Source organism: Balaenoptera borealis, assembly GCF_965194805.1.
Source record: "Balaenoptera borealis genome assembly, chromosome: 8".
Taxonomy (NCBI): domain Eukaryota; kingdom Metazoa; phylum Chordata; class Mammalia; order Artiodactyla; family Balaenopteridae; genus Balaenoptera; species Balaenoptera borealis.
In genome coordinates this window covers 35,226,731-35,254,290 of record NC_138865.1, presented here as the reverse complement: position 1 = coordinate 35,254,290, position 27,560 = coordinate 35,226,731, and the positions used below count along the sequence as shown (strand labels likewise).

General features: G+C 45.6%; 1 protein-coding gene across 2 annotated transcripts in view; it reads left to right on the top strand.

Moving 5' to 3' along the window:
• Positions 1–26,259, top strand: part of ERCC6L2 (ERCC excision repair 6 like 2) — a gene marked incomplete at its 3' end in the record, with an annotated part of 192,154 nt that extends 165,895 nt beyond the window's left edge. Inside the window, exons 19-20 of one of the 2 annotated variants that reach the window (XM_082401105.1) lie at positions 12,784–12,921; positions 21,639–26,259. In XM_082401105.1, coding sequence (XP_082257231.1) covers positions 12,784–12,921; positions 21,639–21,771 — 271 coding nt within the window. The other variant, XM_082401106.1, reaches the window with a different exon arrangement.
• Between the last annotated feature and the right edge of the window lie 1,301 nt (positions 26,260–27,560).

Sequence of the window (27,560 nt, the reverse complement as noted above, 5' to 3'; positions counted from 1 at the left end):
GGGATCTGTGAGTATAGACTTCTTCTTTAATGACAGTCATTTCCACGTGTCTTACCAGCCTGATAAAAACAAATCCTGTGTACATTTCAAAGTACATTCATTCATTCTACAATTTTTTTTAAGCACCTGCTATATTTCAGGCATAGTTTTAGATGCCAAGGATAGAGCAGTGACCATACAAACAAGGTTTGTGCTCTCATGGAGCTCATGTCTAATGAGACAGAGATAATCAACAAGCAAAGAAATAAATATTTCCAGATAGAGTTAAGGTGGTATGAATGAAATAGGCCAGGATGGGTCATTTTATGTTGTTTGGTTTTTGTTTGTTTGTTTTTTAGGAAGACTGGTCAGAGAAGTTCTCCCCTTAAGGAGGTGACACTTGACCCAGGGCCTGAATAGATGATTGTATACCAAGGGCACCCAGAGATCTGTGATGGGTGCCTGGAGTCATCCAAAATAACCAGAATGACGTATCTGCTGCCAGTACTCATCCAGAACAAATTTTCTCCCTTTCTCAACAAGCAAAGGAGGGCTTGAATCCAACAAAAAATAATTTACCCGCATCAGCAAAGTCCACAGCCTGCTCCAATCAAGTTGCCTTCCAAATGCTATAAAGCTGAGGTGCCCAAGCCCCAGGACCCAGGGGATGGTTGGGCTACCTGCCTAAAACCTCAGGGCAGCAACCAGCTTGCATATGTGTTTACATAACTGTTTGCAAATAGAAAGGAAGTGTGTAGAGCCCTGAGCCCTCTTTGCTCTCCATCCCTGGGCACCCACTGCCTGGTTCAGCTCTGCACTGACAAAAGCCTTCCCTGGCCACTGCAGACCTGACTGCCCTCCCACCTGCCCCCTGCCCCAGGCCCACCCCAGGAAGGGCAGGCTGGCCATCCACCATCCACATTAAGAGCAAACAACATTTCCACCATTTTTTTTTAAGATCCAACTTACTTTGGACAACATTTGAATCAAATAAGGGTAGAAAAATGAAATCTCAGGGCCCTCAACTCATCAGTGGCACAATACGGGTCATTGACATGATGCAGGTCTGTCCAGGGGCCTGCAGCTAAGGGATGCGTATGCCTGGGGGCAGAGAGGGGCTGGCAGCTTCCACATTCCCCTTCCTCAAAGCTCCCAGGCTGGGCCTGGGTATTTCGCACTGGGAACCTTCCACACACACCCTGGGCCCCAAGGCCAGCACTACATATACCTCCCTTCACCAAGGAAGAGCCAGGGACCCCAGATCTGAGCATGTCTCCCACTGGAGCCTCCAGGAAAGGGCAGATCCATTTCACTTGGGGCAACGGGAACTGGGCCGAGCGAGGCCTGCTAAGTGGAACCTGCACGTAGCATCTCGCTCAGGCTCTGTTTCCATAGCCTCTCTCTCCCCAGAGGGTTTGTGCCAGTGCCAGCTCCTCAGAGAACATTTCCTAGGAGCCCCGGCGGTGATTTGGCTCTGGCGCTGAAACTGGCTTGTTTATCTTTGCCTCAGATTCCAAGTTTGTCTCCCACCATATATCTCCCTGGCGGGTTTGTTTGGGTACTCATACAAACACAGCCCTTCAGCTTTGATAGTCATCCTTCCGGAGCCTTTTTATATGTCAGTAATGTCATGCTTCAGAGCTATGAAAACTCGAAAGAACCCCATTATACCTTGCAGCAATTTAAAAACAGCAGAGATCTCATGGAGAGCCTGGGGCTGGCAGGGCCAGAGAGAGCTTCTCTGTGGCCAAGATACAATGCTGACCACCTCTAAAATGTCATTGTCCTCCACAGACTCCATCAGGTACTTGATGGCCTGTGAAAAGGGCAATTCCCTTGTATGTAGGTCAAATCCCAAAGTCTCAAGGCTCCCAGCTGGCTTACAAATCAAGCAAGAATCTTTCTACTTATCAAGCATTCTGTATTTCCCTATTTAATCAGAAAGCCTGCAGAGGCACGGCCCCCACTTCCTGTTTAATCAAAGAACCAGGCCTCAAGAGTCACAAGTTGGCTATTTAGCAACCTTTATGCATAAGTGCCTTTTTAGATAAAGCTTCCATGGAAAGTGCCTAAATCCTATAAAAGTAATTTATTTGCTTACCCACAAAATTATAATATTCATTTTGTTTGTGTAAACCTGCCAGTCCCTAGTCATTACTGTGAACCACAAAAAACTGTTTCAAGTAGGATTTCATCCCAGACATAGTTTCCAGTTTGAATCTGACATATTATACCTGAGAGGATTACAGGAAACCATAGATAATTCCTAATTTCTACTTTGGGTCTTCATATAATAATTTTTTTTTTCTCTTTTTTTTTTTTTGCTATTTGAAGAATTGCCCCACACAGGAAGAGGCTGGGAACTAGGTATCCGGGAAGGAATGCTGGCCTTGGGACGACACTGCCCCTTCTTGTAGCCATCACAAAATAAAAGAGATGCCCCTTTCTGTCAGCAGTTATCATTTGGACAGATTACAAAAATGTATTTGGGGGTTTGGGCACATGGTTTGAATCTAGGCACCCCAAGCAGGGTGCGAGCCAGCACTGGCAGGAAGCCCCAACCCCCATGCAGGATGGAGCAGGGAGGTCAAGGCCACTGCAGGACTCGGGCGGGAAGCAGCCATGGAAGGGCCAGCTGTCCGCGCAGCCCAGCTGCTGAGTTGTGGCAGCCAGCTCTGCCCGGGCCACTCCCCACTCGCTGGGAAGCACATCCGAAACCTGTCCTGAAGCCTCTCTCTCTTCTCCCAAGTTGAAAGGAAAGACAGCAACCTTCAGGGGCCTGACAGGCCCAGGGGACCCTGCACTGTCTGCCCTCTCCATGCGGCGCAGGGTGGGGACAGGGCGGGGCCCGGCTGGGAGTCCCCAGAGGTTCACACCCTCAGGGCCCTGTTGTCTGACACCAGCCACATGCCTGTAGCCTGCTGGCTTTGAAGAACCCCTGATTTGCTAAAGAATCTGGAGGAGGAAACAGTGAGAGACACAAAAACACATGGCAAGTGGCGGAGGACCTTCCAGGCATCATTTGGGGAGTGTCAAGTAGTGGCTTGCCTAAAGCTTCCCTCCTATAGCACATCAAAGTGCCTGACCTCTTACTTTACAGCTTCTTAAATTCGTGTCCATGCCAAGGAAGCTCATTTTCCCATGGTTAATCATACTCCTAGTGGTTTCCTAGACTTTCAGAGGAGGCTTCTGGGAAAAGATGGCCTTTGACAGGCAAGCCAGAATTAGGTGGATGGGACACAGAGGCAAAGGCATACAAGCAAAAGGGCAGCCAGTGCCCCCACCAGGAGATGCAGAGCCCCCTGGGATGCTCAGAAGATTGGCAGATCCATCCATGGGTGAGGAGCCGTGAGGCTGGGCAAGGGCACAGACTGGAGCCCAGAGGAGTGCCCAGCTGAGGGGTTGGAGGTTTTTCTCAAAGCAAGCAAAAAACGACTGAACAACTTTGCCCAAGACAGACACAATGTTAGACTTGCCCTTTAGAAAGATCACTGTGGCCACAGGGTGAGAAATGGATTGGAGAGGGGTGAGAGTGCAGGCAGGCAAACCAGTAAGGAAGGGTGGAGAGCCTGACCCAGGGCAGAACTTCTGGAAGCATCTGTAGTATGCACTGGAAGACCCGTTTGTTTTGTTTCCAATCCTTCTTGGACAGATACTTTTATAAAACATATTACCAGAGAAAGTAAAATTTTAAAAGAACCTACAAAATATAAGCCCTAATTTTTTATCAAAACAGTTTTTAAATTGGGATCAAATATACACAACATAAAATTTACCATCCTAACCATTTTTCATCATATATAGTTCAGCAGTATTAAGTACAGTCACACTGTTATGCAACCAATCTCCAGAACTTTTCCATCTTGCAAAACTGAAACTACCCATTAAACAACTTTCTATTCTCTCTTGCCCCAGCCCATGGCAACCACCCTTCTACTTTCTGTCTCTGAATTTGACTACTCTGGGTACCTCATTCAAGTGGAATGATACAGTACTTGTCCTTTTGTGTCTGGCTTGTTTCACCCAACATAATGCCCTCAGATTTCATCCATGTTGTAGCATGTGGCAGAATTTCCTTCCTTTTTAAGTCTGAATAATATTCTACATTTTGTTTATCCTTTAATCCTACAATGGACACCTGGGTTTCACCTATCTTTTGGCTAATGAATAATGATACTATGAATATGGGTGTACAAATATCTGTTCAATCCCTCCTTTCAATTCTTTGGGGGATATACCCAGAAGTAGAATTGCCAATTGTATGGTAATTTTTTAAAAAATTTTTACTAACTGCAATACTCTTTTCCACAGTGGCTACACCATTTTACATCTGCACCAACAGTGCACAGTGTTCCAATGTCTCCACATCCTCACCAGCACTTGTTATCTTCTGGTCTTTTGATAGTGGCCCCAATGGGTGTGAGATGAAGCCCCAATTTCTCATCATTAGATTCAACCTGTATAAAATTATCCATCAGACCCTATAACAGTTTAGAACACTTCAGGGTTAAAACAGTTTAAAACAGTTTAACACGCTTACTCTCAACTTCTGAACTTATCTCGTTGCAAGCCAATGACAAGTATTTCCCAAACTGGCCCCAGTCTGTGGACCAGACCTTGAGTAGCACTCCTAGGCCATGTCTATCCCTGGGGGTGAAGAGCAGTGATGGTCAGAGCAAGACTTTACTGAGCTCTTACTCTCTGGCACTACGTGCATTCATCATGAAACCAGCACAACATCCCTATGAAGTAGATACTGTTATTATGCCCAGTTTAGTGAGGAGAAAGCAGAGGCACAGAGGTGACGGGCCTTGCCCCATGCCAGCAGGTCAGGAGGTGGCCGAGGCAGCTGTGAACCCCGGCACTATGGCCTCAGCCACTTTTGTAATTATTATTGTTTTGTTTGTTTCCCAAGATTACTTAATTGATTGGTCATATGGGGGGTAAGACGGAAGGCACCCAGGTTCTGGTTTGAGTGACCAGGTGGACAGGGATGCCAAGTTTGGGAGGAAATGCGATCAGTCTAGCTTTGGACGTGTCAAGGTCAAGGTTTGCATGTGACATCCAGGTGGAGCAGGGCCATGGACCGCTGGGCAGTAAGTTGTGAATTCCTTAACAAGGACGGGGCTAGAAGTGCAGCTGCGGAAGGCCAGGGCAAAGGTGACATGAGTTTGGTGAGATACCTCAGAGAGACCAAGAACATTCTAGGAAGAAAGAAAGGAGCCAGAGGAGAATGAGGAGACAGACAGGAATGAGGAGAAAGTGTCAGAGGGAATGACGTTTCGACAGGGAGTCCAGGGCTACGTGGAGGCCACACAAGACAGGATAATCTGTGGAGCTGGCTGTGTGGTGACCCCCAGGGCATCATGGAAGCCAGGGAGGGGAAAGCTAGGTTGCCAAGGGTTGAGAGGTGGGTGGTGGTGGGAAGGATGGAAGAAGAGACCAAGAGTGCAGACCACCCTTTCTAGAAGCTCAACTGTGAAGTAGAGGAGACAAAAGACCGTCCAACTATGGGTGTCTTGTGTTGTAGGGGGGAGACTGGGCCAAGGGTGGATTGTTATTTTGTCTCACCTTTTAAAAAAAAAAGGTTGGAACAAACATGAGTTTGTTCTTAGTTTGGGGGTGAGAGGGGCAGGGGAACCCAGTAGAAAGGTGAAGGATTGAGAGGAATCTGTGCTGATTGCTGGAGGAATAGGGCATTGGATCAGGCATGGTCAAGCTTGAATAAAGGAGAGAAGCCCCTTTTCCCCTAAGAAAGGAGGGAAGGCAGTTTATGATACAGGTTCATTTGTGAAAGAGGGAGGAAGCTGATGCCATCAATGAAGTGGGAGGCAACTGCCTGCTGAGAGCATGTGGTGTGAGGGTCCGGAGGAGGGAGGCGGACTTTGGATGTGCCACCAAGAAACAGCAGTGAGAGTCACCTAGGGCAGCAGAGAAGATGCACCAGAAGCAGGAAGAGCCCAGTGAGGTTGGAGAAAATGCGTCAGCATGAACCCCATCGCCCATTTGTGAGATTTTTCTTCATCAGGGCTCAGTTGCCCATGCACGGAAGAGAAGGTGGATGACAAGATTGATCCCAGTCAAGTTTTCACAAGTTGCTCTGACTGTAGTCAAGGAGGCAGGAAAGTGGAGTGATTGCTGTCATGAGAGGAAAGGAATGAAGTGAGTTGTGGTGCTTTTTAAAAATGTCCACATGCTCCCAACACTCCTCCCTTCAAAAGGTTGAGTCTAATTCCCCTAACTTTGAGGATGGGCTGGACTTAGCAACTTGCTTCTAAGGAATAGAATGTAGCAGAAGTGCCAGTGACAGTGTGCGACTTCCAATTCTAGGTCACAGAAGATTTGTGACTTCTCCTTTGCTCTTTCTCCTTCTTGGATCACTTGTTCTGGGGGAAGCCAGCTGTCATGTCCTGAGGATGCTCAAGCAACCCTATGGAGAGGTCCTTGTGGCGGGAGCTGAGGCCTCCTGTCAATAGCCACACAGGGAGCCCTTGGAAGCAGACCCTAAAGCCCTAGTCAAGCCTTCAGATGACTGCAACCCTGGCCAACATCTTCACTGCAACCTCCCAAGAGACCCTGAACCACAGCCACTCAGCTCAGCCCACAGAGACTAAATAAAGAAAACTAAGTGTTTGCTATTTTAAGCTATTAAGCTTTGGAGTGATTTGTTAGTAACAATTGATAACCAATATATTGCCCAAGTGTGAGAGCAGAGAAGGCAGACAGTGAGACTGATCCAGGGTCAGGGTTTGGCAGGTGGGCCCTGGTAGAGGTCAAGGGGCAGGAAAATAGGGTCATTAGTGGCATGAGAATAGAATGAAGTAGGGCTGGGAAGCGCCTCTCAGGTGAGAAGGTGATGGAGAAGGCACAGGCCTGGAGGAATGAAAGAGCATATGTATAGGAGTAGGGGTGAGGGGGTGAGGTGTAGGGGAGTCAGGTAGTGGGATTTCTTGTTTGATGAGCACATGTTCAGGCGGACAGGGTGAAGGTTAAGGAAAGTTGAGGACAGTGGAGTTAAGTTTCATGGACAGAAAAGGGAGTCAGGACAGAGGCAGGACTTAAGGTGGAGAGAAAGACCTACCTTCAGATGCCAAAGGTCTTAACATGCATGGGGGAGTGTCAGGCCGATAGGTGACAGGGGGTAAAGGTGGCATCTCTGGGTAGCTTGAGGCTTCAGGGAGGTTTTTCCAAAGAGTAGAGCCATAACAGCCTGTGCAGAGCCAAGGATGGCACTCAGGATGCCCCCACCCCAAGAGGGCTGCAAGGAAGATGGTGTGGCCAGGAGAGAGCAGGCCACAGATGGGCATGGAGTCATCCCCAGTGTCGAATCCCACCATCTGCAGGATACCAGGGACGCTGAGATGAAGACGTGTCCTAACCTAGGGGAGAAACAGACAGCAAAGGGAGAAAAACCCAGAATGGGAATCGGGCTTCAGAGAAACAAAGTCCTGCCGGCCCCTCCCAGCTGGTCTGCCTCCTATTCCTGTGTCACGTGTGCTGTGCTGGGATGAGGGGACTCTTCATTCATTTACTGTTCTCCCCGTCAGAGGCAGGATCCTGTTCCTCCTCACGTCCTGTTTCCTCCTCCCATACACAGTGTTTCTTTATCCTCGGGTGCCCCTCCCACACCGTGTGCCACCACCACTGCTGTTCTTCCTTCTCCTGGCCACACCCCCTTTTTTCTGGGGGTTGCTGTGTTCCCCAGGCACTACCTCCTGCTGAGAGTCTGTGCTACTGAGTCACCAGGTAGGCCTAAGGCCACTCTTTTCTCTGGACTGGCTTGTCTGCTAGATTCCATCTTCACTGACATGAGCCTTTCCCAGGAGGCCCTATAGTTCCTCATGTAAGTAAATCTCAGCAAGACCTCGCCATCAGTTCCAGCAAGTCTGAACCCCAGAAGGAGGCAGAGCTTATTGCCAAAACCCTTACTTGAGCTCTGTACATTTGCCCTGAAATCCTAATATCTGTCTCTATATCATTAAATTCACTAAGGTTCCCAGGTCCAGGTTTATCCACCAGGCCAAATGCCTTTGAAAGGACAATGGCAACTCTTCGGGTGGCCCCCTTGACCCTTTCTGCTGTCTATACGCATGCGTAGTCCACAGCCACACCTTCCCTGTGAAGTGACACGAGTGGCAGCATTTGCAGGAAAGTGAATATTGCCAAACAAACACACAGCAGAGCCAAAAACACATTTTGCAAAAAATGTTAGGAGTAAAATGACAGGCTTGTAATGGTCTTGGACATCAGTTCTTATCCCTCTGCTTTTGCAGTTGTTTAATGTTGAAACAAGTCAACTTGAAGCTGTATAATAAATGAATTCCAGCTTGAGTCTTGGCAGGATTTGTTTTGCTTGAGGGAAGTTGTTTATGCCCCTAGTTGTTATGCGGGGTGGGGGGAGGATGTTTAAACTATGCCCCCCCTGCATCATTTGATTTATGTCATACAGAGTCTTGTCCGTCATCTGATGCTGCTGTAAACAAGATTATCCTTGTCTACCAGGAATGAGCCCGATGCCAATAACTTTAAATAAACACAAGCACCAGTTTTGTATTTACATTGTCTGAGGTAACCGCTGGCAAGAGTTTTTAATGGCGCCATCGGCCCCTCCCTGGCTAAGGTAGTGTGGGCTTTTGGGACTGACCTTGTTTGTGGAGGACTCACTCAGGGGAAAGATTTCTTACTTGGCAGATGAGTGCTACACCCAGGCCTGATTCTTATGTGTGGTTTTGGCATTTTCCTTTCTGTCAAGTTTGCATTGCCTCTTTTTGTGCTGGATGGAGCAGGACAGGGGTGGGGAGGCGGGGAGCCTTAGATGTGTAAAGTGAAATCCTGACCTGGAGCTACTGAAACCATCAATGGAAAGGCTTGAGTGAAAGGGGGCTCCGAGAATTGTGTTATTCATAGGACTAATTATTAGAAAATTATTCTTGTTGACCTACTCTCTGGAAGACATCAGTGCATTCAGTTGCATTCCACGCAGAAAATAATTGAAATTTTGCAGAAGTCTCAGTGTCTGTTGCAGTTCCAAACCAAGAAACCACAGAAACATACAATTCTTCAAAGAGTGATAAATTATCTCTGTGGAGGAGTGAAAAGAAGAGCAATCCCCTGCTGCTAATCTCCCCTACAAAGAAAGCAAGAACTATGTAGTGCACACTCCAGCCCTCTTTAGGAACAGACTGAGAATGTCTTTTGCAGTAGCACTATTTGGTTAATATTCCAGACTTCAAATGCAGGACATAAAGAAATCTGTTTCTAAGAGCTAAACAGGCTTCTTATGGAATATCATTCTGCTGGGGGATGGTGTAAGGGAGGGGTGGAAAAGAGCCTGACTATGTGGAAAAACATAATGGGAGAGAGAGATTTATGGTCCCTTGTTTGAGTTCAGGTTTCAAAATCTCTCAGGAAAGTTATTTAATTCACCTGTGACTCCATTTCCTCTTCTGTATGATAGGAGTGATAATAGTACTTTGCTCTTAAGGCAATGGAGAGGATTAACGTAACTTTGGTGCAGCACATTGAGAGCCATTCTAGTACTTCTCTGATGGACTACTTCTTGCCTAGTACAATGTGAACTCATAGCAGATGCTCAAAATAGATCGATCCTGTAGAATAGCTGTATCAGTGGGGGCTCAGTTGCAGAGAATAGAATCCACTCTAGCTAGTGTAAGTGAGTTGGGCTTAATTAAGCAAAATGGCTTGTAAAATCAGTGGGAGGTGATTCTGAAACCACCTCTAGGGAGAGATTTCAGAGGTGATTCTCAAAGCCACTCTGCAGAATGGAGCCACCAAAGGGCTGCTGCCTCTTCTGTAATCAAGAAACAGCCACTACAGAGGCAGGCTCCAGAAATCACACCTGTTCGCTACCAGCTACCCCAGCTAAATGGAAGGCACCCATGGCTCCTGATGTCCGCAAGCCTGCAGAAACCGCAGACGTCAACCCTGCCTCACTCCCATCTTCCAAGCCTGTCTCAGATGTATCTGAGTGGTTAACTCGAACTCATGTGAAAACATTCAGGTACAAGAGAGTTTGGTAAAGTTGTTTAGTGCTCCGGCCCCAGCAGATCAGGAGTGTGAGAAGAAGGTGGGACAAGGGCCAAGTCCCAGCCACCATGCTACCACGGTGGTCATGAGATAAATGCCTAAGGACAGGGAGAAGGGAAACGGGACTTGTGTCTCCTTCTCTCCCTGCCTTCCTTGTCCTTGGGTTCCTCAGCATCTGTGGCCATGGATGAACCCCAGTGTGGTTCTAAAAGCTGTGTTCATTTAGACCAGTGCTGTAGAGAGTACTGAAAGATTCAAGGAATTTCTAGGAGAGAGGAAAAATGGAAAATATAGGGGGAATCCAAGCAGATATTGCTGGACATCTAGAAATATTGGAGGGTAAATATAGATTCTGTAATAATTAGAAAAACCCACAAGGTTTTCTGTTGTTGAGCTAAAGTCATTTGTCTATGCTGGTAGGATTCTATGGGATAGCAGTACAGTATGAAAATCACTTTATTCTTGCTGGTTAAAAAGGAAACAACAGAAGGGAATACAACAAAATGTTAGCAGCGTTCTGGGTCATGGGAATAAGAGTGACTATTATTTTCTCCTTTATATAATCTCTTTATATATCCATCAATATCTATATATTAATTTTACTATCTGTTTAAAAAGCCATTTATATGATTTTTAAGGTAATCAACCAAAACCAAACTTTTTCTCTCCTTTTATTTTTCTTTCTTTCTTTTTAACCTTTCAAATCATTTGCTGATATTTTAAAAGCCCTCACCAGTAGGTAAATCCTTACCTGCACAACTAATAGACCATTAAACATTTTCAAAATATTATAAACACACAACATTTGAACTAAATTCATCTGCTTGCTAATGGCTGGATTTTATCCCATCTCTTGAGTGAATTTGTCTCTCAACATCTTGAAACTGAAATGCTGACTTAGAAGCTATTTTAAAGTTGTCTGCTTTAACTTGTTTCTCTAAAGACAAATGACAATGGCAAAAACCAAGAAATACATTTTGTTAAAGATTACAGTTATTTTTAACCCTCAAAAATATCAAGAGTATTCTCTATCAGGTAAGCTAAAAACTGGTATTTGTTAATTTGCTTATATAGTATAAGTGTGTGGCCTACACAAATTCCTCTCGTATAGGATCTCATTTAGCCTCATAAGGCCCTTAGGGAAGGTATTATGCTCTTTTTTTTAATTGACGACAAGGAAACAGGCTGAGAGAGGTTGAGTGGCTTCTCAAAAACCACACAGCCCTCTGATTGCATCCATGGACCCACGTTAGCCTTAGACAAACACCTGTCAGCTAAGGATCGTGACACATGTTATATCAGCTTGCCTCCTGCAGCCATCCCGTGGTTGCTCACAGCCTGGGACCCCACTCCTCAGCCCAACCCAAGTACTAATCAGGGAGCCGATCTGAATGGGATGATAAGCCCCTGTCATCGACACCCTCACGTCTCCATGTTTCTCAGTTGGGCTGCGTCCTTCAGGACCCCTGGTCCCCTCAGTAGCACCCTGAGGTTGCCAGCCTCTGGCTGCCATGCAGGTGATGCTCTGGGGAAGCATGCCCATGGTACTATTTGGCCCAGAGCATTGTTTCCCACAGGTTGGAACTTCATGGACCAGGAAAATGTCAGTTTGCCAACTTTTCGTTTTTTCTCAAAAGGACATTTCATACTATTTAACATCCTCTCCCTCAAATTGCAAAGGCATACGTTCAGAATTACAATTTTTTTTCTAAAAATAGCTTCATAGGAAAATCATTACATCGTTATTTTTCTCATTTTGCTGTGGACCAGTGTGGTAGGTCTGATGGCTACCTCCTAATCCCTGGAACCAGTAAATGTGTTACCTTATCTGACAAAAGGGAATTCAGGTAGCAGACAGGATTAAGGTTGCTCACAAACAGACCTTAAAATGGGGAGAATATCTTGGATTAGCCAGGTGGGCCCAATGCAATCACAAGTCCAGTGTAATCTTAAATGGACGAAGGAGGCAGAAGAGGAAGTTGGAGTGATGCCATATGCAAAGCCCTCCACCCACTGCTGTGGCTGTGATGACAGAGGAGGGGCCGTGGGCCGAGGCAGGAGGGCGGCCTCTTGAAGCTGGAAAGGTTAGGGAAGGGATTCTCCTGCAGAGCCTCCAGGAAAACACACAGCCCAGCTGACACCTGGATTTTAGCCCAGTGAGACCTGGAACCTACAGAACAGCAAGATATAATGCATTCATGTTGTTTTCAACCACTAAGTTTGTGGTAATTTGTTACAACAGCAATAGAAAACTAGCACAACCAGTGAAACTTCACCGTGGCCTGACTGAGGTCTGGGGGGCCCCTAGCTTTAGAAGCCCATCCTTGAAAGAGCCTGTCAGAATTTCCCATTCTACAGAAGGACATTTCGTATAACCAGGTAAGACGATGTACACGAGAACTGTGCCCAGTGCCTGGCATGTAAAGCCATTCGGGAGCGGGTAAAGCTCAGGCCCCACCTACATGTTTCCGAGGTCACAGCCTCAAATGAGGGACACAGTGCCCCAAGAGCAAGTTGTGGAGGGCTGAGGGGAAGAACTGCTGCCTGGTGGAGCATGGCCTGCCCAGGAGGGTTGGGGGAAGAGCAGTTCAGAAGGTGCTGGGCTTGGAAATGCCAGCACAAACCCTAGGGTGAAGGCTGAGGTCGCTTATGAGTGTCTCTAGGAATATAATAAGTGCTTGATGAATGGCAGCTATCATTATTAATAACAGCATCACTACCATTTTTCATTGTCATTATTGTTGTTTTTTAACCGAGGCAAATGATCAGGTCCATTTTTAGAAAAGGTCTCTCCAGAGCTAAGATAGAGAATTACTGCGAGACCAGAAGAGTCAGATCACAAAGAGAACAAGGAGGAGGCTGCTGGACACACAACCCCCAATCTCAGCTGCACAGGTAATTACACGTATATGTACCTCACTTCTTTACTCCCTAGTCTTGCAGCAGAGGAGAATGCGGCTTAGAGAAGTCCAGTGACTTAAACTCCAACCGCCAGTAAGTGCTGAAGTGGGAGTCAATCCCTGGTTTGCACACAGGCAGAAAGATGGGGTAATTTCTCAGCAGTAGAGACCAAAATAGTATCATGGGAAAGTCAGCACAACTTGTCAGTTCCCTGTGGAACCTGAATTTGGGTTAAAGTCCCAGATCCTCAACGTGTCATTAGTCAGGGTAAGTAGAAGTAGAAGTGACTGCAGTAACAAACAATCCCCAGACATCAGTGCTTTAACACAAGAAAAGTTTTTTCTTGATTACATCTCAGCCCAGTATGGGAGGTTGAGGGAGTGACTTTGCAGCACACGGCCATTCAGGGGCACTTTGGGGTTTGCCTTCCTCTGTTAATCTTTCTCAGTGATGGAAGATCACTGGATCATGTGTCTTAGGGGTATTTGGGGGGTCCAGTAACTAAACTTGTTTTGAGACAATCGTAGATTTACATGAAGTTGTAAGAAATAATACAGAAAGAACCCATGGACCCTTCACCCAGTTTTTCCCAATGGTAACATCTTATAAAACTCTAGTTCAAGATCACAGCCAGTGCTGACATCAATACTGTCAAGATAGAGAACAGTACCATCACACAAGGATCCCTCATGTTGCCCTTTTATAACCACACCTGCTTCCCTCCCACCTCCATCTCCTCCTTAATCCCTGGCAAGCTAATCTGTTCTCCAGTTCTATAATTTTGTCGTTTCAATCATATTGTATATGTGAAATCATATAGTACGTAACCTTTTTAAAAATTTAATTAGTTAGTTAGTTATGGCTGCGTTGGGTCTTTGTTGCTATGTGCGGGCTTTCTCTAGTTGCTGCGAGTGGGGGCTACTCTTCGTTGTGCTGTGTGGGCTTCTCATTGCGGTGGCTTCTCTTGTGATTGTGGACTCTAGGCACGTGGGTTTCAGTAGTTGTGGCACACGGGCTCAATAGTTGTGGCGCATGGGCTTAGTTGCTCCACGGCATGTGGGATCTTCCCGGACCAGGGATCGAATCTGTGTCCCCTGCATTGGCAGGTGGATTCTTAACCACTGTGCCACGAGGGAAGCCCCAGTATGTAACTTTTTGAGACTGGATTTTTTTCACTCAGCATAATTCCTGTGGAGATTCTTCCAGGATGTTACATGTAGCAATAGTTTGTTCTTTTTTATTGCTGAACAGTGTGCCATGGTATGATGTGCCACAATTTGTTAACCATTCACCCACTGAAGGAGATCTGGGCTGTTTCCAATTTTTGGCTACTATGAATAAAGCTGCTGTAAACATTTGTGTAGAGGTTTTTATGTGAACATAAGTACATAAGTCTTCATTTCTCTGGGATAAATGCTCACGGGTGGAATCGCTAGGGTAGAAGATATTTGCATGTTTAGTTTTTTTGTTTTTGTTTCTGTTTTTTTAAGAAACTACCAAATTGTTTTCTGGTATGGTTATCTCATTGTCATTTTAATTTGCATTTCCCTAATGGTTAATGATGCTGAGCATCTTTCATGTGCTTATTTGATTCTGTATATCCTTTCCAGTGAAATGTCTCTCTTCATGTTTTTTTGTCCATTTTCTAGTTGGATTGTTTGCTTTTTGACTACTGAGTTTTGAGAGGTTTGTATGTATTCTAGATATATGGATATATGGTTTACGAATATTTTCTCCCAGTATGTAGTTTGTCTTCTCATCTTCTTAACAGAGTCTTTCTCTGAACAAAGGCTTTCATTTTGATGAAGTCTAATTTAGGAAGTCTAAAGGATTTTTTTCCTTTTATGGTTTGTGATTTTATGTCAAGCCTAAGGACTCTTTGCCTAGCTCTGGATTCCAAAGATTTTCTTCTATGTTTTTTTCTAAAGGTTTTATAATTTTATGTTTTATGTTTAAGTCTGTGATCCACTTTTGAGTTCATTTTTGTAAAGTGTGGGAAGTTCTTATGGGCTGGGCCTGGATGTGGCACACATCACATGCTCACATCTCATTGGCTGGGACCCAGTCACATGGCTCCACCTGACAGCAAGGGAGGCTGAGACTGTATTCCAGGGGTGTGCGCAGCAGGAAGAGAGGATCACAGGGATCAGGTATTGACTGGTGAGGACTACAGTCTCTGCCACACCTAGTTATAATGTTCAAAAATGTTACTCCTTGCTCTGCTAATGTGTTCCAGAATATTTACCAAATAACTGGGAGCTGGCAATGTTTCTGTACCTGGAATGTAATAGATATTTTTTAAAAATTATTTATTTATTTATTTATTTATTTTTGGCTGTGTTGGGTCTTCGTTTCTGTGCGAGGGCTTTCTCTAGTTGCGGCGAGTGGGGCCACTCTTCATCGCGGTGCGCGGGCCTCTCACTATCGTGGCCTCTCTTGTTGCGGAGCACAGGCTCCAGACGCGCAGGCTCAGTAGCTGTGGCTCACGGGCCTAGTTGCTCCACGGCATGTGGGATCTTCCCAGACCAGGGCTCGAACCCATGTCCCCTGCATTGTCAGGCAGATTCTCAATCACTGCACCACCAGGGAAGCCCCTGTAATAGATATTTGATAAATATTGGTGGACTTTAAAAAAGGGAGGATCTTACTTTTTTCACATTGTCCTGCAAGATCAGACTCATGATCTCTATTTTACTGCTTGGGGAAGCTGTATTTTTCTGTCCCTCCTGGGAGGCCTGTGGAGGAGGGTTGACCTGGGTGTGACCTGGGTGTGAGAGGCTGGCTCTCCAGGAGGACGCGTGGATGCTATAGGCCCAGCCCTCTGTTCACCTGGTGTTCTGGAGGCAACAGCAGCAGCAGTGGGAGGGGTGGAGGTGCAGGAGCAGAGATGCCGGGGGAGCAGAAGGTTGGGTGTCTATTTAGCAAGGGAACAAGGACGTGAATTCCCAGCGGTGCAGAGCAGAAGGATTAAAGCGCAGCTCTTGGGTTAAAGTATGAGTGAGTTTACTGTGGGAGGTGACACCATCACCTGAAGCGGGAGCTGGCTCTAACAACCCAGGATGCAGGGAGGAAACCTTCCTGGATGTGAAGTGACCACTCAGCCAGGAACCTTTGGCCCTTGTTCCATCTCTGTGGTTTGTGCTCTGGGCTAGGGAAGCCGAGGTCAATAATTTCACCAGCATGGTCACAGACTAAGGGGAAGCTTCAGGAAAACCCCAAGAAAGCTCGGAAGAGAGAACTCATTCTCCTGACCGTCTGCACTGCTTGAGGTTAAGAATCTGTGTACCCCATTAAGACATCCTGGAACTGTGTGGTTCCCGTTCCAAACCAAACCAGAACCCCTGGGCTTCCAACTTTGTACCTATTCTTGGCAAAATCATTTTCTCCTTTCAAAAAGTGCGAGTGTAAGAAGAAAGAAGGCACACCACAAGTCTTCCCTCCAGGTCACTCTCCTTGAAGCACCCTAGTGTGAGAGGCAAGCGGGGACAACCTTAGGAGGCGCCGGCAATCTGCCTCCCACGCCGCCCCCAGGACAGCCACTCCACGGTGCGCGGAGAGGCGGGGGTGGGCAGTGGATGGTGAAGGAAAAACAAAAACCGTGAAAAAGCGTGGCAGTTTTTGCCAAGCTAGATGTGGCAGTGATGTCTGCCTGGGACCGGGACTCGGGGTGGGGGCTGGGGGCTGGGGCTGGGGCCTGGGGCTGCCCTCCCTCACCCTGCCCAGCTCGCCTCTAACCCACCCAGTTAACCGAAGCGCCGTAAGTGCTTCTTGAGTGTAACTGCCTCGTGCTCCTTGGATGCATTGGAACCTATGTCTACATAAAAGTTCAAAAGGGAAAAAAAGAAAGCCTGAATCTTCTAAACTTCAAACAGGGCGCTAGTCGGGTTCAGTTTACCCTGCATGAAGTTTGCAGTCAGTGACAGGGAAACAACAATAATTTTGCCCCGATGTCTCCTGCAAGAAGCATACTCCTAGAGCCCTCATAATCTCATTTAGGGGGGCCCACATTTCAGGAAGTGGGGCCGGGGGGAAGGGGCATCCCCTGGACTCGCGGAACTCAGGGCACGTTTTCACAAAATGGACCTCATTCGGGGGGAAAAGTTGTGTGTTTCTTGCCTCCCCACACAAAATTGATTTCAACAATTCCATTCGGCTCCGTTTTCTTCTCTAACAGCTGTGTTTAGGTGGCGCTGGCTTTTGTGTGAGCTCTCTTTAGGATGGGGTGCACACACTGTAGTAATCCATTTTTTTCATCAGCTTGTTGCTAACAAAGGGCCGCCTAAGCCTGGGACACCCCTTCACATTCGGCTGTGGATGCCAATGAGCTTTCCTTCTGTCAGTTGGGGCCCTCTGTCAGGGCGAGGAGAGGGGAGTGTGTGTGTGTGTGTGTGTGTGTGTGTGTGTGTGAGAGAGAGAGATGGGGGCAGGGGGGAGGGCAGGCACCGCCGGTTCAGAACCATCTCTGTGTGTGGTCTGAGGCTACTCCTCATTTCATGAAATCCAGGCTTCATTCCTGGCTCCGGTCAAACTTGCACGTCACTGAATGAGTCCCTTGTCCACTTTCCCAAACACCGCTGAGGTTTGAAAGGGCTCTGTGGGTAGACTGTTACTATCAGCAAAAGCAAACAAGCCGCCGTATTTAGAGAAGCATTTTCGAATATTTAAACATAATAAGCTTCAACTAGTCGTGCGCAGTTGTGGCCAGGGGAAAAGCTGTGAATGTTCCTTCCTCACAGTGACCTTGACATTCCTCTGAGGGGTTGGCCCTGGGCGGGGCTGAGCTGCCTGTGCCTGGAGCTGGGAATGAGGGCCTGTCCTGCCTCCAAGGCCTCCAAGGGAGGGAGAGCCCGGGGGCAGTTTGTGTGGCAGCTTGAGTGTAATTCTCTCAGAGCCCCTTCATAATCAGATGTGGTCTGAGCCTAAGGTAAGGTCGTTTTTCCCACCCTTGGAAAAATTAAAAGCTCTGGGCAGCCCCTCCTTGTATAAGAAAGAAAGCCCTATGATTGCAGCATAAATAAAAGGCTAAACTGGGTAGCTGTGGTGTCCCAAGCAGGTACAGCTAAGATTGTCCCTGTGGACGCGGCCTGGCACCCTCTGGGGCTGCTGATGGCTCTAGAATCGCCTTCCTGCAGCCACCCTCCCACGGCAGGATGGCACCAGACACCCGCCCACGAGGCCCCATTCCACCAGCTCAAAGTGGCTTTCTGGTGTATGGGGCAAGACAGAACCGTAAAGTCAGTCCTTCTCATCGACCAGAATAAGGTCAGCGCCCTCCCCGACTTGAGCCAAAGGAGGCTTCCAGAGGCCACTCCAACCCCCCTAACCAGGCGTGGGGTCCAGGCTCCCAGGCCAGACTCTGCCTGTGCCACCCCAGGACTCTGAATGGGCTCCCTGTCTGCCAGAGCAAACAAGGTCCCCGTGGTGGGGAGGAGGTTACAAGGGACATGTAGGAAGACAGGGGACTTTTTCTCTCTGGATATTCCATTAGGGAAAGCCTGCCAAGGGATTTGTCAGAGTCCAATCTGCTCCAGTGTTATGGATTCACCAGTAAATAGCCCCATTCAAGGAAGACAAGGCCCAAAGGGCTCTTATAATGCCGCTGCTTCTCGCTCCCCAGCCAGAGCCACCTCCTGGCCACCCCAGGCTGCCACCCAGGTTTCCTCCCCGCTTTGGGCTCACACAGTTTGTCTGCCTGCCTTATACGTGCTCCGGGTTCTGGAGCACACAGTTGACTTACTTTAGCTTCTATCTTCCTATCTGTAAAATGTGAGTATTGATAGCTGACTTGCAGGGCTGTTATGGGGTTTAGAAAAGGGCCCGGCTTAGATAGTGCCTGGCCTCAGCAACTGCCCAATGAATGACTGCCTCATTCAAACTTTGAAGCACTTTGGGGAGCTCCCATAGCCTTGCTAACAACCCAGGAGTTCGATGGGAGCAAGGGGCCTGGGGCTGTGTTACTTGCTGTCAATCCACCTCTCAGAGCCCATTTCCCATGGGGACTGGTCGGGTGGCGGTGGGGACAGGACGTGGGTGTCTGACTTCTGACTGCATATCCTTCCTCCTTCAGTATACAACCCCTGGAGAAACCAGCATGCTGTCTTCACCCTGCCCCAGGGATCTCTAAGTTCCCTCCCCTCCAAGCCCCCTGTGGCCTGAGCCCTGGTGCAGCCTCCAGCATCCCAGCCCCTGATACACTCAGCACTGAAGCTCAGAGTGCAACCTAGAGAAGCCCTGGGCTCATTGCATTGGCAGGAGACCCGTGAAGGCAGAGAGGACCCACGTCACTACCAGGCCCCTCCTCAAGCCACTTGTCCTATACGTCAGGAGGGCATCCTGTGATTTCCTCCCAAGGAGACCTTGGAAAGTTGGACTTCTTTTTTTTTTTTTAATTGAAGTATAATTGATTTACAATGTTGTGTGAGTTTCAGGTGTACAGCAAAGTGATTCACTTATACATATATATATACTATTCTTTTTCATATTCTTTTCCATTATGGTTTATTACAGGATATTGAATATAGTTCCCTGTGCTATACAGTAGGACCTTATTGTTTATCTATTTTCTGTATAGTAGTTTGTATCTGCTAATCCCAAACTCCTAATTTATCCCTCACCCAAACTCTTTCCCCTTTGGTAACCATAAATTTGTTTTCTCTGTCTGTGAGTCTTTCTTTTTCTGACTTACTTCACTTAGTATGATAATCTCTAGTCCACCCATGTTGTTGCAAATGGCATTATTTCAATTCTTTGTTATAGCTGAGTAGTATTCCACTATATATATGTACCACATATTCTTTATCCATGCATTTGTTGATGGACATTTAGGTTGCTTCCATGACCTGGCTATTGTAAATAGTGCTGCAATGAACATTGGGGTGCATGTATCTTTTCGAGTTAGAGTTTTCTCCAGACATATGCTCAGGAGTGGGATTGCTGGATCATACGGCAACTCTATTTTTAGTTTTTTAAGGAGCCTCCATACTGTTTTCCATAGTGGCTGCACCAATTTATATTCCCACCAACAGTGTAGGAGGGTTCTTTTTCTCTACACCCTCTCCAGCATTTGTTATTTGTAGACTTTTTAATTATGGCCATTCTGACCGGTATTAGGTGGTACCTCATTGTACTTTTGATTTTCATTTCTTTGATAATTAGTGATGTTGAGCATCAAGAAGACAGACTTCTTGAGTCTGCGGCCCAATGGGCATGATTTGAGACCATGGAATCTCTTAGACAACCGTGCCTCCCATTTGGGAAGCTACAGGATAAGGAGAAAAAGAAGTGTTCTGCAAAGAGCAGGTGCTCAATAAAAACTTCTTGGCCTCATTTAGTTTATCCAGAAAAGAGAGGGCAGAAAAAAAGAAAAGAGTGGCTAAAAGGAGAGCAAAGTGAGGTTGGGAAGAAGAGAATTTCAAACTTGGAATTAACAGAGAAGCGATCCCTGGCATGTGCCACTAGGACAAAAATAGTGTTGACCCATGGCAGGCGACTTAGCACCAGTGCTTCAGTCCCCACACCCATAGGGGCTGATGATACCTCCCCCTGTGATGAGGAGGAGGGGCCACGGCCTGTGCAAAGTGGCTGGCTCAGAGTCAGAGCACAATGAATTGCTGGTCCATGCCCCTTGTGTTTCTTACTCTTCTGTAGAGGTAGGACCAGAGCCCATGGCTCAGGCTCCCAGAGAATGTTCTCCCTGCTCCCTCTGGAGGTCTTGTGTGTTGGAGCCCAATTACCTTTTTCTGCACCTCTTTAGCATGCAGTGCCTGGGCCTTGTCCCTCCTGTGGTGGGGCCTCGCTGCAGGAGGGAACATCTCTGAGAGTCCGTGGGCTCAGCGCCTGGCTGGCAGACTCCTTAAGCAGGACCAACATGCCAATGACTGCCAGGGTCCGCATTCCAGTCAGGAGACTTCTGCCACTGAAGCTGCCACGCGAAAAACTGCAAATCACCACAACAACTATAAACAGAAAACTGATTGAATAAATTAGATGCAACCATATGATGGAATACAATACAGCCATTATAAAGAATGAACTAGAGTGATCACATGCTAATTTGAAAGAGCTCTAATGTGTAGAAAGTAAAATCAGCAAGGGCCAGAGTTGTGGATAGAGAGAAATTACTTTTATATAAATAAAAAGTATATAATCTTTCCTGGTTTAGGAGCTGACATTTTTCTGTAAATGTCCAATCTCTGAAAGTTTCTTTTGGGGGGAACAGCTGGGATTTTATTGTACACTTCTCTGTACTGTTTTGTTTTGTTTTGTTACTCTATGTACGTACTGCTTTTAGTTTAAATAATGAGCATTGTATGTGGTGGTTACCTGAGATTAAGGACACTTGGAGGGAGTTTTGTTTAAAATAGAGCAGGAGTTGATTGGTGGGAAGGAGATAAGAGACCCTGACGGAGTTCAGCATGTTTGTGACGGTAGAGGCAGTTTCAGCTCGAGCTGTTTCTGATTAATCCCGGTGCCCTCCAGATGAATGGGATGTAAACCACAGACCGATTATGAGAATCCCAAGAAGGAAACTCCCTCTTCCTTCTATCTATCCACTCACTCATCTGCCCACCCACACACAGGACTGTAGTGTCTACCCACCACCCCACAAAAAAGGGGGGTAAAAGGGAGAAAGCAGTGCTGCTGCTAATAATAAATTATCCCTGTGGACAAATCCCCTCTCTGTTTCCCCCTTTCTCTCCTCTGTGTTGCAGCCCAGCACTCAGTGAAGGGAGATTTAAAAGATGCAGGGGAGCTGCTTACTCACATGTTAAAAAACCACAATTGGCAATGAAGAGAATCATTTTCCCTGGCACTGAAACAGAACACATGCGGTGGAGTCCCTGAGAGCTGGCAGCACACTAAAAGGTAAACAGCTATTGTGAAATGCATGAAATGCACCTCCCAGAAAGGCTCCACCCAAAAGTGTGGGCTGTTTTTCCAAATGTGCTCCAACTACTTAATTTCCCTGCCCTCTGAGTCAGCCCATATTTCCTGAGTGTTGCCCACATCCAGCTCTGCCCCTACCCCATGGGGTCAAAAATAACCAAAACTATCGCACAGCTGACTAGACCCAGCTGACAGGTCAGATCTGTTGTCTTACAGTGTCTACTCTGGGTCGGGACACCTGGATTTTACTCCTGGGGTGACGACCACTAGCTGGAGGCTAATTTGAAGAGTCATTTTTCCTCTTTTGGTCTGTTTGCTCTCCCACAGCATGTGTGGCAGTATATCCCACATATGTGCATAGGTTTATGTGTGTTTATTTGGGGGGGGTGGCTTTTGGAACAATGGGGAAAACCCATGTCCACCAAATCTAGGTAGGTAGGAACAGGAGGTAAAAATGAATCTGGATCAGAGAGGGCTTACTGGATGGAAAGGTAAAATTCTATGAAGAAAAAGGAGCATGGGTGGGTACAAGGAGAAGGGAAGGAGCTTGGAGGCCTAGGCCTCACTCTGGTAAGAAGATGGATCTGAAAGTTTGGAGTGTATGGAGAGAAGGTATGGGGAAAGAGGACCGACAGGAAAAGATCCTTGAAATCGTAAGTCTATCAGACGCAGGAAGAGAGAAGGATCCAAGGTCTGGGCAGAACAGTGAAATGGCACTTAAGGAGCTGAACACTTTATTTTGGGAGATGCAGGGCTGAAGACCCTCCTCTCTGTTGTCCAAATGCCACGGGTCTCTGATGCTCTGCTGGCCCCTAGAGGGATGCATTATAATAAATGCCACCAAACAAACATCCAGATTTGTGCTCTGATCCAGAGCTCCACAAGTCAGCCAAACTGTGTCTCCAGCTGATTTTCTAAGGAATTCAGAAATCACAGCAGGGAAGAATGCATAGAGAGGATGACAGAGCAGGTGACTGAGTCTCAGAAAAAGTTCAGGGCAATGTTTTCATGCTCTAGGGCTCTGCAAAGTTGCAAAAGCTTTCTGCTCTGTGAAAATCTGTTATTAAAAGCCAGACTTAGCAAAGAGACAAATGAGGGAGGAAAGTTGGGGCTCAGGGTCAACTGAATCTTATTATCAAGGAAGGTGGCATATCCCTGAAGGGACTACATGGTCTGCTCTAAAAATATTAGCCAGCATTTATGTGATCAGCCACTTCTATGACAGGTGCTGCTTTAGGCATGTTACAGCTCACCCATTTCATTCTTACCCCAGCCCTACAAAGCAGAAGTGTATAATTATTATCCTAATTCCAGTTTTAAAGATGAGGAAACTAAGACATAAATTGGTTTAGTAACTTCCTTGCAGTCACACAGTTAGTAAGTATATCATTATCTTTTGTTGCCTAACAAATTACCACAAAGTCAGTGGCTCAAAACAAAGCTCATTTATTACCTCATTTATTATCTGATATTATTTATTATTCTTGTGTCAGGAACCAGGCACAGCTTACCTGAGTGATCTGGCTCAAGGTGTCTTATGAGGCTGCAATCAAGGTATCAGCCAGGGCTGGGGTTTCATCTGGAGACTTGACTGGGGAAGGATTTGATTCCAAACTCACAGGGTTTTTGGAGGTGGCAGATCCTTGAGTACTGTTGGGGTGAAAGCCTCAGTTCCCTGCTGACTGTTGGCCAAATACCACCTCATTTCCTTGTCTCATGGGCTTCTTTTTATGATGACTCACAGCATGGCAGCTTGCATCATCAAAGCCCACCTGGGAGAGGGTCTGCTAGCAAAGAAGTTACAATCTAATGCAACATAATCACAAAAATGGCATATTCTGTTAGTTAGAAGAAGTCACATGCTCCCACTCTCAAAGGGAAGGATTGCACAGGGCCAGAATGCAGGAGGCAGGATCACTGGAGGCCATCATCGAGGCTGGTTACCACAGTAAGCACAGTGCTTTATCTGAATGCAGGCAGTATGGCACCAAAGCTTACACGCCTAACCACTATGATCTTCTACCACTGATGGCTTTGCCATTTCTGTCTAGCACCCAGATCCTTGATGCCCTTCCTCTTTTGTGTGTCCTTATCTTTAATTCACAGAGCCCTTGAAAGAAATAGCAAAGCCTCCACTGGATTCTAGCCACCAAATTAAAGAAGGATGCAATCTACTGTCAAATGATTCCTGAACCCTCCAGACTTTATCAGACAGGGACCCAACAGGAAAGAGAAGGCACACACAAATTACAACAATTAGAATAGGGTTTCTTTACAAAGGTACTATTTACAAGGTGTAGGCTAAGGCAGTGGAGCTGTTATTACCACCAGACCAAATGGGATGAGGAAAGGAGAAGTTATGGGCTCCTGGAAGGAGAGAGTTGTGTGGAGGATGCCTTCCTGAGAGGTGACTTTGCAGGGAGGAAGCCAGAGAAATGAATACCCTGGACCCCTCTCCCCCCCGCTCCCTCTGATCTCCTGTTGGGGCCCCCATTGGCCAAGCCCACCCAGAAGCCTGAGGAACTGGCAACTGTAGAAGGCAGTCCATACAAGCCAGACTCCGAGGATGGGGTCAGTTGGGAGGGTGAGGGTGGATGGCGAGAGGGGGAAGGTGGCAAACAGGATGCCCAGCACTTAGACCAATCCTTTAGGAGGTTCCCCTGGAAGGTTTAAGTGTTTGCCAAACCTTAGTATCTCGGGAGAACTTAAAACTAAAGTTTTAAGAGCAGAGAAAATTGAACACCAATCAGAAAGGAAAATAGAGCCATTTCCAAGTTAAGTGTGAATGTATGATTTAATTTATTAAGCATTTATTTTGTCCCAATCTTTCAGTAGCACAAACAGCTGAAGTGAAACAAGCTATTGCTTTGTGTAATTCTAAATCTTCTATAGGTTCCCACTGTAGACCCATAGTCTAGAACTTAATTTATAATAAAAATGCTATTATTATTGTGTTGTTACCATTATCATTATTATTATGATTATATAGCAATTTTATATCTCACAGATCACTTTAAATGTGTTATCTCACTTAGAAATTATCTATTCCAGGAAGCCATTAATTTCACTGAAGCTTAAGGGAACCATCAGAAATAAGGAATTCTTAAACAGGATTCAGTGTTTACTTGGCATGGGACCACTGTTTTTCCCAGTCCTCCTTTGTATAGACCCCTATTTCTTTCTGAAAATTTGGGAGATGAAAGATGGATGTCTAACAGAGAGCCCTGTTCTGGCTCTGCCCAGGAGACTCAAAAATGTGTTGCTCTGATTATAATTATTAGTCTAATATACTACCCACTTGAAGGTTGTGATACATCCCTGGGATGGAATACTAAGCAAGCACTAAAAATGATGTGCATGATGCAAAAGAACTTATGTATAAAACAGAAACAGACTCATGGACATAGAAAACAAACTTATGGTTATCAAAGGGGATAGGGGGAAGGAGTGATAAACTGGGAGTTTGGGATTAGCAAATACAAACTACTATATAGAAAACAGACAGACAGATTCATCAAGAAAAAAAGGGAGAAGAATCAAATCAATACAATTAGAAATGAAAACGAAGTAACAACTGACACTGCAGAAACACAAAGGAGCATGAGAGATTTCTACAAGCAACTATATGCCAATAAAATGGACATCCTGGAAGAAATGAACAAATTCTTAGAAAGGTATAACCTTCCAAGACTGAACCAGGAACAAATAGAAAATATAAACAGACCAATCAGAAGCACTGAAATGGAGACTGTGATAAAAACTCTTCCAACAAACAAAAGCTCAGGACCAGATGGCTTCACAGGCAAAATCTATAAAACATTTAGAGGAGACCTAACACCTATCCTTCTCAAATTCTTCCAAAATATAGCAGAGGGTGGAACACTCCCAAACTCATTCTACGAGGCCACCATCACCCTGATACCAAAACCAGACAAAGATGTCACAAAGAAAGAAAACCACAGGCCAATATCACTGATGAACATAGATGTAAAAATCCTCAACAAAATACTAGCAAACAGAATCCAACAGCACCATTAAAAGGATCATACACCATGATCAAGTGGGGTTTATCCCAGGAATGCAAGGATTCTTCAATATACGCAAATCAATCAATGTGATACACCATATTAACAAATTGAAGGAGAAAAACCATATGATCATCTCAATAGATGCAGAGAAAGCTTTTGACAAAATTCAACACCCATTTATGATAAAAACCCTCCAGAAAGTAGGCATAGAGGGAACTTTCCTCAACATAATAAAGGCCATATATGACAAAACCCATAGCCAACATCGTCCTCAATGGGGAAAAACTGAAACCATTTCCACCAAGATCAGGAACAAGACAAGGTTGCCCACCCTCACCACGATTATTCAACATAGTTTTGGAAGTTTTAGCCACAGCAATCAGAGAAGAAAGAGAAATAAAAGGAATCCAAATCAGAAACGAAAAAGTAAAGCTGTCACTGTTTGCAGATGACATGATACTATACATAGAGAATCCTAAAGATGCTACCAGAAAACTACTAAAGCTAATCAATGAATTTGGTAAAATAGCAGGATACAAAATTAATGCACAGAAAACTCTTGCATTCCTATACACTAATGATGAAAAATCTGAAAGTGAAATTAAGGAAACACTCCCATTTACCATTGCAACAAAAAGAATAAAATACCTAGGAATAAACCTACCTAAGGAGACAAAAGACCTGTATGCAGAAAATTATAAGACTCTGATGAAAGAAATTAAAGATGATACAAATAGATGGAGAGATATACCATGTTCTTGCATTGGAAGAATCAACATTGTGAAAATGACTCTACTACCCAAAGCAATCTACAGATTCAATGCAATCCCTATCAAACTACCACTGGCATTTTTCACAGAACTAGAACAAAAAATTTCACAATTTGTATGGAAGCGCAAAAGACCCCGAATAGCCAAAGCAATCTTGAGAAAGAAAAACAGAGCTGGAGGAATCAGGCTCCTGGACTTCAGACTATACTACAAAGCTACAGTAATCAAGACAGTATGGTACTGGCACAAAAACAGAAATATAGATCACTGGAACAGGATAGAAAGCCCAGAGATAAACCCACGCACATGTGGTCACCTTATTTTTGATAAAGGAGGCAAGAATATACAGTGGAGAAAAGACAGCCTCTTCAATAAGTGGTGCTGGGAAAACTGGACAGCTACGTGTAAAAGAATGAAATTAGAACACTCCCTAACACCATATGCAAAAATAAAGCCAAATTGGATTAAAGACCTAAATTTAAGACCAGACACTGTAAAACTCTTAGAGGAAAACATAGGCAGACACTCTATGACATAAATCACAGCACGATCCTTTTTGACCCACCACCTAGAGAAATGGAAATAAACAAATGGGACCTAATGAAACTTAAAAGATATTGCACAGCAAAGGAAAACATAAATAAGACAAAAAGATAACCTTCAAAATGGGAGAAAATCTTCGCAAATGAAGCAACTGACAAAGGATTAACCTCCAAATTTTACAAGCAGCTCATGCAACTCAACATCAAAAAAAACAACAACCCCATCAAAAAATGGGCAGAAGACCTAAATAGACATTTCTCCAAAGAAGATATACAGAGTGCCAACAAACACATGAAAGAATGCTCAACATCATTAATCATTAAAGAAATGCAAATCAAAACTACAATGACATATCATCTCACACCACTCAGAGTGGCTATCATCAAAAAATCTACAAACAGTAAAT